Consider the following 13,599-nt stretch of genomic DNA (forward strand, 5'->3'; position numbering starts at 1 on the left):
CAGGGGGAGCCTACCCCTCCATCTTGAAGTAATACCAGTGGAGACTGGCAATCTATTACATTGTTCCCATGCATCTATCCCAAAGCGCTCTCTTCTGAAAAAGCAACTCTCAGGCCCAAGAAAACAGAGCCTCCTTGTTACCTTCACAGGCTGATCCTGGGCTGAATCTGTCTCGCTGCCTTTCTCTTTCTTCTTTTTTTGTTTCTTTTTCTTCTTTTTGGCTCCAGTGTCATTGGCTGGACTCAAACCACTGTAAGACAAAGTAAATACTGATGCAGGCTTTTAAAAAAATCATCTGTTTTGAGCTGCACTGACAAAGAAGCTTTCTGTGGAACCAGACCTTTCTTAATCAAGCCTGTGGGCTTCAGAAGCAGACCAGAGAATCCAGGCCCCAGAAGGGGCATTTGGAGAATGCCAGCGGACACAGCTCTCCTCTCCACTCCCACCAGGGAGGGAGCCATGTGCAAAGAACAGCCTATTTGTTTGAAAGGACCTCTTCTGTTCTTGCTTTTATTTTATGTGGTTTATTTTCTTTATTTTTTTGGCTGCGCTGTTGACTTGAAGGATCCTATCTCCATGACCAAGAATGGAACCTGGGCCCTCAGCAGCGAAACTGTTGGAGTCCTAACCCTGGACCACCAGGGAATTCCAGTGGTTCATTTCCTTTAGATTGCCAGGTTGCTCGCATCAAAGGTAAATGTAATTGTTAACAGGGCATTCATGTTACCAACTCTTCCTTAGAGTCCAGAATTTAAAGGGATGGCAGCCCAAAGCGATCTTTTGGAAACTCTTCCTCACTTCCACTTCCCCCATCCTGCTGCATTGGGTTCTCTGAGCTGCACCAGCTGAACCTAAGACACAAGGCAGCTCTGGAAGGGAGGAAGGAGCAAGGAAAAGGGCAGCTTAATGTTGCTGTGATCTGTGTCCAAAACAGTCAAGCCATCATGAGAAATGCCTAAATCAGGCCTGTAGGATAGAGGACAACTGTCAGCTGGCTTGACTGGGTGACCCCCACCGGCAAAACCCAGCACTAGGAATCCTGGGAAAACAACAACAATGAACACCCAGCCAGCCCTGCTCAGAAGAGATTTACACATGCAACATGTGTGTGCGTGTGAACCACAGCAACGGGGATTTCCTCCTGCTGCTTTCCTTCTGCATGACTCACCCAACGAAGGAAGCAAAAACAATTTCTTAGCCACATTTAACCGTTTTCTACAGGCTTTTAAAAAATTGTTCTCTGTATCATCTTTCAACATTTCTACTGAGACACAAATCACATATTACACTGTGTTTTGCTAACATCTTTTTTCATTTATTTGCTCCCAAATGCTTTCTCCCAATTCTTGTTGAGTTTTGGATATTAGCTTTGATACTGGGTTTCCTTCATTTTATTGATGAATTTTAAGGTTCACTTTGAAGCCTGCTTTCCTAATCACTGTCAAAATTAAGTTCCTGCCATGTTTTCAGTGATTTTGGCACTGTCAGACTAGGAGTAATGCCGGGCTATCACGCAGCCATTCTCTCTGGAAATTTTCCATTAAATAAGTTAAAATAAACGGCTTCTCTGGTGGCTCAGTGGTAATGAGTCCACCTGCCAATGCAAGACAGACAGATTCAATCCCTGGTCCAGGAAGATCCCACACGCCTCGGAGTAGCTAAGACCGCGCACCACCACTATTCAGCCTGTGCTCTGGAGCCCCAGGGGCCACAACTATTGAGCTCGCCCGCTGCAAACAATGAAGCCCCGGGACTCTAGAGCCCGTGCTCTGCAACGAGAGGTCACTGCAATGGGAAGCCGGCACACCGCCACTACAGAGCAAGCCCTGCTTGCCAGAGAAAAGTCTGAACGGCAACGAGGACCCAGCACAGCCAAAAAAAATTTTTTTTAAGAAAGTCAAAATTAGGAGTCCAATCAAAAGGTACCGTAAACCCTACTCTGCAGATCAGCTAAGTGCAGGTATTGTTTTAGCTGTATAGGCTAGATAACCAATTTTCAAAGAATTAAAATAGTACAAAATACATTTTATATACCACTGTGGTAAGTACTATTTAAGCTTTATTTTATAATTCAGAAAGGCTTCATGGTCTTAAAGTGCCTGGGGGTTATTACGAATATTAACTCTCATCTCCTAGTATGTGGTGCAGGGAGCAGGCAACGTGCTGCCATTTCCTGTTGTAGAAGGTCTTCAGATTTCTGTCTTCCTAGTCCTGGCTGGAAGCACTCGCATCCACACTTCACAACCTTACACTTGGACTAAAGTAATCCCCAGCCTTTCCTGGATCTCCCTGACCTCACATCTGCTCTGCCTTATCCTAAACTCAGCAGAGGGACTCGTCTCTGTGAAAATGGCTTTCCACCAGTCCCTCCCATGCTTGAAAGTCTACGGTGACAGTGGCTTCTTACTCTAGAAGGTATCCGACCCAGCTTTCCCTGTGGCCCCTCACATTCAGTTCCCATCTAGCTCTTCCACCCTCACCACCCCTGCTCTGGAATGAGTGTGCCTGCACCGTGGGGCCAGGCCTCTCATCAGGCCCCTGGTGCAGAAGGACTGAAGTCAGAGAGATCACATCAAGGCTGGAGGTCACCGTACTCCCAGCGTAAGGTCATGAGGTGCAGAGGCAAATGCACTTCCCAGGTATCGTATCATGGGACCCAGAAGGCACACCACAGAAGGAAAGCTGATACCACTGAGTGGGGGATAAGCCGAGCTCCTTAAAACTAGCAGCTCAACCAAACGCCCAAGGCCATGGCAAAGAACAGGAACTCTGAAGCCATTTACAAACTGAAGATAAAAGTTTTCCTCTTATTATCTCAATTTTGATATCTTGCACAGGCCTGTTTGCAGTCTGTGACAACTCTACTGTGGTTTTCTGATTCCAGAGACATTCTCACTTCAGTCTCAGGATTCTAAGGTTTAAAAGCTGGTTGATGGTAGGAGACAAAGCAGGGTTCCATTGCTGATACCAATATACATTGCTGATATAAGTCCTTACTCATTTCAGCTTATGGAATGAATTCTCTGGTCCCTGTAAGTGAATTACCGTAAGAATTGTTTTTTATGGAAAAAAAAGCATCAAAAAGGTTAAAGTGAAGAACTGCTGCATATTAACCAGCTGGACACTTACTAAACACAATTTCACATAAGGAAAATAGAAGAAATTACTTCCTCCAACTGTAGACATCTTTTCACGTGGGCGAAACCCCTAAAAAGTTCCCTTCCTGCTTTTGTTCTTGCTGTCCAGTGGAAGCAGCCATCTCTTCACAGACCCCATTTCTGGGGAAGGACCTTGGGCTGAACTCTTGTTCTGTTTTACGCATTACTAATACAAGTGCCTGGCAAACTCCAAGACCTAAACTAAAACCAGAGAGCTAATTTCATTTTCCTTGTATTGGCTTGAATCTGCACATGCAGTTACTGAGCAACAATCCTGTCTCAACCTGTACATGAAGAACACAGAGAGGAGACACTTGAAGAACAAAGGGAAGTTTAAAAGAAAAGTCAGTCACTGAGCGACCAGGTACTGAGCCACCTTCATAAGAACATCATGAGCTCATCACCGTCTCTCAGTTAACAAGCCAAACAGGAAGACAAGTGACTCAGAGAAGAGACTTCCAAGGAGCCCAGGAGGGTGAGCTTTCTAGGTGATTACAGTAACTTTAATTATCCATAAGAAACCAAACAAGCTCAGAGGTTTTGAGAGTAGGTCTTAGGAAGTATTAGGGGTAGCTTCTTAGGAAGCATCTTAGGAAGCCAACACCATTTCACAGAAGGATGGGTTCAAGTCGGATTTAGGAAGAACGAAACCAAAGGACCCCATGGAAGCAAGGCTGGTCCTCCGCAAAAGAATTTGGCTTCATTTTTAAAGGGACCTGGAGTCCATCCCCACTGGGTGGGTATCCCTGGGCATGCTGGCACTCTGCAAATGAAAACAAAAAATCTCTCAAAGATCTTACTAAACCTGTCAGTCATCTGAACATACTTCAAAGGGATGGGCTAGCGCCTTGGAATACGGCAAATCAAAGTCTACCTTTGGTTCATTTGGTTCCAAAAGAATGAGCAGAGAATTAGTGAAACTTGCCAGCTCTTTTTTTTTTTTTTTTTTTTTTGGAGAAGGGGCTGTTTGCCTGCAATGGAAAAGGAGACAGCAGTTCACATAAAAATTTTGGAACGTACATTCGAAAGTAAAGCTGATCAACTCAAGTCATTAACGACCAAGCTAGCAAGTACAGGATGAATGAACAGAATGACAAAACCAGGAACAAGGAAGAAAAGCAATCATGAAATGTCATTTTTAAAGGAAGGTCAAAATATTCTAAGTTCAAACAAGTAAGAAATCCTATGGATGCTCTGGAAGAAAGTCAGGGCGGGGGAGGAGATGGAAAAGGAACCTCAGTACTTATTTCTAGAAGCAGAACACAGCATCAGAGTGTGAGCGAGGTGGGAGGGAAGGGCAAGCTGACAAGAAGAACAGCAGTGAAGCTCTAAACAACAGGAGCAGGGTGGGTCCACGACTTGGGCCTCCTCTTAATCCTGCTGATGCCAAAGTCCACGCAAAGGTGCGGGGCTGTGGGACAGAAAGCTGTTATCATGGAAGCTAAACCACTGGGGCTGGAAGGAGCTCTCAGGGCCATCGGGCTTAATCTGTTGTTTACAGAAGAGGAAACCAAGGCCCAGGGACGTGATGCATCAATGAACTGACTGGAACCCAGGGACAAGTCACCAATCTAAGCACCTGGCCCACTCTACTCCCAAACACTAAAGTCTCATTCCCTGTGAGAATTTATCTGAGAATCTTCAAAAGCCCTAAAATAAATTTCTGTGTGACAGATGAGCAGATACTAAAGGCAAGAAGGAGAGTGAGCCACGTTTTATCCAGGAAGCCTCCTCCGACTACTCCAGCTCCAATGCTCCTTGAGGTCTGTCTCTTTTAAGGTTACGATCTCCCGTACAATTTAATGTTTCACATATAATAATGGGTTGTTGCCTGGCTTCCCAATGAGATAAAAAAATTTTTCCTGAGTCTAGGGACCCCATGTTACACAGCTGTTTCTCACAGCCTCCCTAGTTATGCTGAGCACACAACTGAGAGTTCACCAAATACATGCTTGACTGATGCTTTCCAGGCGTAATAGACTAAAATAAAACCCTGAGAAGCTACAGCCCAAAAGAGGGGCAACAAAACATCTTCAGCAATATTTTCAGAGGACAGCTGCGCTAATGTTGCAAGAGAGTGGTAGCGATGCGGGGCTCTTTTGAGCCACTGTTTGAGATTTTAAATGATCAAATTTCTCATTCAATTTTCAACTCTCTTATTGTCTCCTCCCTCCTTAGGACCTGTTCTATTCCTACAAGAGTTAAAACAAAAAAGCTCCATTTTAACCATTTCCAGTGGTTCCAATGTCTGAAACACAGACCATGGGTTTAGGTTTGATTATGAGATCTAAAGAACAAAAAAAAGAGTTCAGAAAAGGAAATTCACAACTTTCAGTTACCTGTTTTCTACCTCCTAGAAGTAGAATTAAGCTAGAAGTTAATTTTTTAGGCTCAAATTAAAAATTTCCAGAGAACCTTACTAAATAAATAACTAGCCTCTAACATCCTTTTGATGCCACTTGTAGGAAATTCTTCTGCAAATCAATTTTTTTCTATGTTTTGGCCACAGAGCAGCTTGCAGGACCTGAGTACCCCAACCAGGGGTTGTATCCAGGGCCACAGCAGTGAAAGCGCTGAGTCCTAACTACTGGACTCCCAGTAAACTCCCCTTCTGCAAATCCATTTACTCCTGAGGTGTGATTCACCAGCAAGCCGATTGGTAGCGTATTCAGAAGACCCAAACCCAGGTGAACGTGGTGGCATTTACAAGGGGCACAGGTGGAAATCACATGGTGTGGATCAGTACTGCTGCCGATCCTCTGAACTGCTGAGGCTGCAGAATCACCTAATGCCATCCCCCAGACTTTGCAAGCTCCCACCGTCAGTCACTCACAAAAAACTGCCTTTGAGTCCTAAATGATCGTAAAAATAAAAACTCTTTACTACTGCCATCAAGGTGCCCAGGAGGCCTGTGAAAAGAACAGCAGGATGGGAAAGGATTATCAAAGATTGTTTTTACTGACATCCTCTGCCCTCCCTGGGTTAGTCAGAGTTTTGAGGGTGAACCAGCCAATCCTGCCGTGAAGGAAAGCTGGTATTTTCAGGGGTCACAAGAGTTCTGATACACTAAATAGTTCGAAATGGGAATGAGATGGAAATGTAAATTCTACATACTCTGTGGGTTGGTTTGGTGAGCTAGACTGTAACCTGGCAACTCCAAGGTCAAATAAGATGCAGTTCAGAGACCATTTCAGTAATTTTCTGGGTAGGGACTCAATGCTGGCAGCAATTTCACACATCGGAATGAACTCCGAAAAAGATACCAGTCTATCAAGGACAATTTAAAGGAGCCAGCCACCTCCATCACTCACTGATTCCCTAGTTTGGGGAAGTCCATGGGTTACTGAACACATTCAAAGACAGAACGCACACTGCTGCAGAGTCCGGAGGAAGGAGTCAATGCAAGTAAGGACAAGAAATCCAGCAAGTTCAGAATGGATCCTCCTGGGTGTCAAAGGGAGAGGTGGATTGGCAAATCCCAAGCCTCATTACAAAAGCTAAATCAGTCTTCATTAGTGAAGTCCACACGAGATAATCCACGTAAAGGGCTCTAGCACAGGGTTCAGCGCACAGTCACGTCAGCAATATATAACATTTACTGACCACTTAACAATAGTGAAGCCTCCTTAGCGCTCTCTCAAAGACAGCAGCAGAGGAAAAATGTCTGCAGCAAGTACTGACCCTGTTGAAGAATATTAGTTTTGTTTTTGCTTTGGTGCTTTTAACAGACAACACCGTATTTTGTGGGCGTTACATGCAACGGTCACAAGAGTGCCTCGTCCTTGGGGAGCTGGAAGAGAGGCTTGTAGGGCAGAGATTTCAGACAAAAGGTTAAAGAGGAAGAGCTGAAGCAGCCACCTCCTAAAGTTACTGAATCTGTGGTCCCCAAACTTACGGATTCTGCAGGGAAAGGGTTAAGGGCAGACTTAGTAAAGCTGGGACATTTTAGAGTGAGCACATTAGTCAAACAATGTGAAAAATCAGCAAAACTGCTTTGCCATGAGCAGCAATCTCCCAGAAATAGGCTCTCATTTACTTTTCATTTCTTCTGCTTTCCAGTCTTTTCTCTTTGAAGCAGCTCTTGATTAGTTTCTTTTTAATTGCCACTTAATTGGGAAATAAAATTAGAACACTTATTTGATATCAGTGATGAGGCTTCTCTTTTCATTTCTGCTTTGATCTAGTTTTGAAGAACCAAAAGCTGAAGGGAGAAATTAAGAAAAAGGAACTAAAAAGATTTCTTCCTTCTAAGGACCAGATACAGCTATAAGCCATCAAATAAACATGGAAAGAGCCACTCTTGGAGAAGCTGAAGAATAAAACAGAAGCAAGTAAGGATAGCTTTATGGAATTCCATTCAAAACGACCTTTCTTTTCTCTTAAGTTTCTTCATAAGGAATAATATCGCATCATCAGGAAGTTAAGAAAAACTCATAAGAACCCATTTTAACCTGTCCCCATGGAGTAAGAAAACAGAATGGGAAACAGACATCCCTGATCAAAGTGTTCTTGACCAATGACTTCCCAGCATCTCAGTGGTATTAACAACATTGCAAAATAAATTCCAACAGAATCCTAACAGCAAAACAGTGTAAAAATTCTTTCCCATTCCAAAGCATCCAAATAAACTTTATCTCACAATTAAAATCTACTGCCAGCTGATAAGGTTTATTCTTCAGTGATAAATCTCTTACTAAAAACAAGCAAGCAAATTAAATACTATAGATGAATCATGACCCGCAGGGGATGTAGTATAAAGATTATTTTAGCCTGACTCTCCGCTCAATTAACTGCTCAAGGAAACTTATGCCAGGTAACTGGGCGGGGGTGGGGGGGGGGGGCGGGATTGGGCTGGGGGTAATGCTACCCTCCTTTCTTTCCTCAGTTGAGTGGATTTTTTAAAAAATAGAAAAACTATAAAGAGATACACACACACTCACATGCACACATCTATACTAAAGATGTATGCTTGTGAACATGTGTGTGCTTTTATGTATACATGAAATTTATACCCGCCAAATGTTTAATTATGGAAGAAAAAAACTCACGACTAGAAAAATCAAGAACTAAAATACATAAAGAAGGGACATAAGACCCAGCACCAATGCACTCCCTATTATTCCAGTGCATGAACGCAGTTCATTTCATCAGTGTAAAGCACTGAGCCTATCCTGAAAGGTCCAAGAGAACAAGGGTTGGTTTGAACTATCATTAACTTTTATTGCATATTGTCTGTTAGAACTGTTAGCATCAAAAGGAGATATTTTGATTCTTCTATCACTTTGAACACATTTAAAATAATATTAAGTAAAGACAAGCAACATTTCAAAAAGCCAAAAAACAGTGGAAAACTTCCATGACAAAACTGAAGGATTCTTGATTTCTGTGGGTATTTCGCAGTAACTATAGTAAGGCTTATGAGACTTATTTGGGGAAAATTAAGTGTACATGTGAGAAAAATCTGATATCCTTCTCCTCAGTGAGGAGAAAGGAACCTGCACTAACACTGGGCTACAGACTTAACATGTCATTCATTCATCCAGCAAATACTCATGAATACCCACTAACTGCCAGCCATCTCAAAGACAGGATTCCTGTTCTGAAACTCCTCATGGTCAGGTAAGACAAGTATTGGATACAAATGTTACTTAACTCCTCTCAGGAGAAAAGCTACAAAAAAATATAGTATGTGATAGTGTAAGGGGGAGGGGGTTGGGGGGAGGACAGGGAAGATCTGAAGAAATAGAAGGGGGAAGGCTGCTTCAGATGTTATCTCATGTAATCTGGACAAGTGGAGGTTAAGTAACTTTCCCAAGGACACAGGACTATTAAGTGTCAAACCAGGCTTTGAACACATGTTTGAATGATTCCGAAGTCTATGCTTTTCCCATTGTACTACACAGCTTTTTCCCAAAACCATTTCCTCTGACAATTAATGGAAAAAATGTCAAGTCTATTCCAGATTCCAAGTGCCAGAACTAGACTCTGCCCTTCAGGCTGGGTCCTCTGTTTTTCACCTGCGACCTCCAAGCTTACTCATATAGATCTCTAGATTTGGGATACCAATAAACTTAATTTGTCCATCCAGCCCATAAGCATGCACTTCCAAAGAGTTTTTTAAGGCTACCACTTTGTTGTACTCTAAATAAAACACAGAACTTTTTGCCAAACAGTCCTGCAAAGTGATTCATAGATTATAGGCAATAAAACCAACTAACAAGCTACAGACACTGGTCAGGGCAACAGTTTGGCATTGAAAACAAAAGCAACTACACACACAGCAAAGATGATGTGGTACTTTCACTTCTGAAACGAATCTCGAATTCAACAACTCTCACATGTGACTGGGGTCTCTACTCAGAAGGGCCACTTTCCCTCCTTCCTGTTCCTAGTTCCTCTTTTTCAGCTCTTCCTTTCTCAGGAATCTAGAGGTTTTTTATTACATTAGATCTGTGTGCAAAAGGACACAGTCCTATAAAAACCAAATCTAACAAGTTTCCTTTTCCCCTGCACCTTCTTGTGGTTTTAAAGCCGACTGAAGAACATAAAGCTAGATCTTTTGACCTAAGCATTCATCACAAGCCACTTATAAGCCATTTAAATAATCCTTTGTTCTCCCATCACCTCAAGGTAACAGAATCTCTCTTTAAAGTTTATCCAAAGACCTTAACCTTACCCTTTTACCTCCAGGGCTACCACCAACCGATTGATTCAGCAAAGGACAAGATGGCTACGAAAATCAGGCCATCAAAGACTCAGCCAAAGTTATACATCCAAGAGTCTCTCATGACTTTCCGTTAGGAAACATATATAGATAAGGAGAGTGAGCCTCTGCGCCAGCCACTGTAACAATGTGAGGAAAGAGAAATGATCGGGTGTGGCTGAAATTTGGAAGCTGAACACTCAAACGTTTGATGCGTTCCTTCTACCCGAGGAATACCCGGAAGCAAGACCCTAAAGTACAGGAGACGCAGTATTAAACCACTTCCAAACTGTCCAAGGAAGCACCATCACCCAATTTCTTGAAGCTCGAAGCTACTTCGCAAAGTTAATAGAGCAAAGATACTGAAAGAACTAATTGTATATTGCTCGGGAAACTTATGGATCATTTGGAGCAGCGGGCACCATATACATCAAAATATCATACAGTAATTACATAGGGTTTATAAGGTGAGTTTATATCTTGGGATTCTCTAGTAGTGATATTTTTACAACATAATTATGGTTGGTATAGCCTGATGAATTTCCTCCTTGAAGGTGAACTGAACTGCAGTGAAACGTTTTATTATTCGTTTACTGCTAAACACGTTGTTCACACACCACCACTGTAAGTAACATTCCTTTTGAACTGTACTGTTAGATGGACCTGTGTTGTGCCATCGAAGGCCATCGTCCAACATGCTCTTTTCCCCGGACGCGCATGAGCCACATGACGGGAACATTACACAGAAGAACTTTTATATAATAAAAGTATTGAATGTCTCTGGGCCTTAACATACTGAGCACCCACCCCTGATAAATGACAAAGAGAGCAACCAATCGCCAGACAGGATTCCAATGTCTCAGCCAATAGGAATGTGGGGGTAGGGCTACACTAAGCTCCTGGTGACTTCCCCGCACCCCAGAGACCCAGGTTGTGGCGGACTGGATGGGAATTGGACTCCGAGGATCTCGTTACCCCCGGTTGTAGCTGTTGTCCTCCTCGTTCTCGCAATCGCTGCAGTGCTCATGGCCGTTTCCATTCCCTTCCATCATCTGCGGCAGCGGAGGTGCCGGCGGCTTCACTGCTGTATCACTCTCGTCCGCCATCTTGAGTTGCGAGAGCCGGCCTCCGCGCCTCGCTACATGGGGGGTTCCTATTGGACAAGGGGAACTTGCGCGATATTCTGGGTTTTGTAGTTTTCGTGGCGAAAGTAGCTGTAGCTAGGAGCAGGTTATTCCCGGGAAACCGGAACAAGATGGACTACAATACCCAGAAATCAAGAGAGGAGGCGGTCGTGGGTGGGGAGCCAGCCCTATCCGGAAGTTCTGGGAGTTCTGTCGCGCGGGAGGAAAGAAGGGCCCGAGGTTGGCGAGGCCCACGCTTCGCCACCCGGGCGGTCGCATCGCATGCTGGGAGTTGTAGTTCGATGCAGTTTAGGGTTTTGGGCGTGGGCTCCAAAATCCTAGGTTTGACCTCAGCCGGCCTGAGCCGTTATTGGCTGCCGTTAAGGACCGTTACCATTCTCAGGTAAGTAAGAGGCCTTGAGGACTGCGGCTGCGACCCACTGGAAGCCCAAATGCATAGGATTTTCTTGGAGCGCCTTTCTGCAAGAAGCCAGGTCTGCTCCTGGCCGCCTTTCCTCGCTCGGGATTCTGGGCGGCCCTTGGTCGTTGGTAGCTCGAGGCCTCATGAAAGGCGGTGGATTGTGATGTGCGGAGCACTGATCCTGACCAGTGACATCTGACTGCTCTGTCAGGCCTTAGCCCTTCTTGGCCTGAAGCTCTTACCCACACAGAGTCCCTTTCATTCTCCGCAGCAGCCCTCCACAATTACTCACTGCCATCTTCTCAACAAGTCTAGAAGGTGGGCACTGTTCCCTTTTTTCACAGACAAGAAACTTGGCCCCAAAGTTGGTGGGTAAATTCGACAGTCTAATAGCTAATGAGTGGCGGGCGGGGGGAGGCGAGAAGTATACATATATGGATATGACTTAAACTCTCTTAAGTTCTTTACCACTAAAGTCCCATTGTCTCATACATCTACCCAAGGAAATCAGTTATTAGAAGGTAATTTTGACATCTTAAGCTATTTTTAGCCTTGACTGAATGCTCCAGTCCTTTGGGTCTCACCCCTGTGGTTGAGTAATCTCACCGGAGTGTTGAGGCAGAGCCCAAAGACATGGTTACCATTCCTAGAGATTTTCCGTTCAGCTTGGGTTATGTGGATGTTGAGGGAAGGACAAGTTCTTATCATCAGAGAGCTGCATGAAATGATCCAGCCAAGAAGGGAAATGATCTTGCCTTTGGGATACTCTCAGCGTGGGAAGAGGAATAGAGCGGGAAGAAGTATTTCCCTTCTGATTCAGGAAAGCAAAACAAAAGAGAGCTAAATATAGTCAATGCTTGATCTTATACCAGTGGCAAGAGCAGAAGTGTTACTAATATGATCCAAAGCAGCAGGTAACCCGCAATCATTTATATTTGACTTTGGAACGCAGACTCTTGCTCAGGCTGAGAACTGTTACCCTTTCTTGTCTCTCTGGGGCCAAGACTGTGGTCAGCATGATGCCTTATATGCAATGCAGGCAAAAGGAGGCGGTCAGAGATAATAATAAAGCCTTATATGTGTTAGATGGATTTAAATTTTCTAAGTATTTCAGTTATAATAGCTCATGTGACTTTGTGATGGAGGCTTGAAGAAAACTGTGCTTGGAAAAATTTTAAAAAATAGCAATACCTAGTTGCAGACCTTGAACCAGAACTCATTTCTGGTATTCTAATTCCCAGCCCTATATTTTCTTTTCCTACAGATTTTCAGAGGCTGAATTAAGGCTAATGAAATGGGACTCATGAAGAGTGATTATGGAGGATGATGGTGCTGGTGTTTGTGGCCTCTTGTCATTCTTGCAATCTGAAGCTTAAGTAAGACACTCTGCATGGTATTTTACTGCAAACCAAGCAATTTTGGCTCAGTGGAGAGCTTTTCTGGGAGATAGGCAAGCAATGTGACTGAGGTGGCCAAGCTCAGAATGCAAGTATGAGTCCAAGTTTCTGGAATCCAAGTTAGAATCTTCTAAATTCTTAGATTTTGTAGGATTCATGACTTCTCTGTAGTAAAAATTTTAATTTTTATGTTTTTAAAAAGAAATTTAAAAACATAGAAATTGAGTATATGTGACACTTGGTTTGTTTTTTCTTTTTTTGGCCATACCACATGGCTTATAGATTCTTAGTTCCCCAACCAGGGACTGAACCTGACCCTGGCAGTGAAAGCACCAGGTCCTAACCTCTGGACCACCAGGGAATTCCCAACACCTTTTTAAAAACTTTATTTTTTTTAAGAAATATCTTTTGTTTTAAAAATTTATATTTATTTGGTTGTACTGGCTCTTAGTTGCAGCATGTGGGATCTAGTTCCCTGACCAGGGATCAAACCCAGTCCCCCTGCATTGGGAGTGCTGAGTCTTAGCCACTGGACCACCAGAGAAGTCCCCATCACCTTTTTTTTTAATGTCCATTTAATGACTGAATTTTGCCACATGTGACTTCAATGCCTGAGCTTACTTGAATGTCTAAGCAACTAAGCCTGCGTGCCACAACTACTGAAGCCTGAGCAGTCTAGAACCTGTGCTCTGCAACAAGAGAAGCCACTGCAGTGAGAAGCCTGAGCTCTGCAACAAAGACCTAGGACAGCCAAAAAGAAATAATTAATTTTAAAAATGAAAAAAAAAAAGAAAAA

General features: G+C 43.5%; 1 protein-coding gene and 1 long non-coding RNA gene across 2 annotated transcripts in view; one reads left to right on the forward strand and one right to left on the reverse strand.

The window, feature by feature from the left end:
• Nucleotides 1-11,388, reverse strand: part of NMT1 (N-myristoyltransferase 1) — a 29,959-nt gene extending 18,571 nt beyond the window's left edge. The window contains exons 1-2 of the mRNA XM_043466383.1: nucleotides 10,837-11,388; nucleotides 142-250 (exon numbers count right to left, since the gene is read on the reverse strand). Coding sequence (XP_043322318.1) covers nucleotides 142-250; nucleotides 10,837-10,967 — 240 coding nt within the window. The 5' untranslated portion in view covers nucleotides 10,968-11,388. The remainder of the gene's footprint in view (nucleotides 1-141; nucleotides 251-10,836) is intronic.
• LOC122440355 lies at nucleotides 11,251-13,033 on the forward strand. The gene is made up of 2 exons (XR_006269092.1): nucleotides 11,251-11,388; nucleotides 12,671-13,033. It is a non-coding gene; the product is annotated as an uncharacterized LOC122440355 (long non-coding RNA).
• Nucleotides 13,034-13,599: the final 566 nt, after the last annotated feature.

This window comes from Cervus canadensis, chromosome 1 (assembly GCF_019320065.1).
Source record: "Cervus canadensis isolate Bull #8, Minnesota chromosome 1, ASM1932006v1, whole genome shotgun sequence".
NCBI classification, from domain to species: domain Eukaryota; kingdom Metazoa; phylum Chordata; class Mammalia; order Artiodactyla; family Cervidae; genus Cervus; species Cervus canadensis.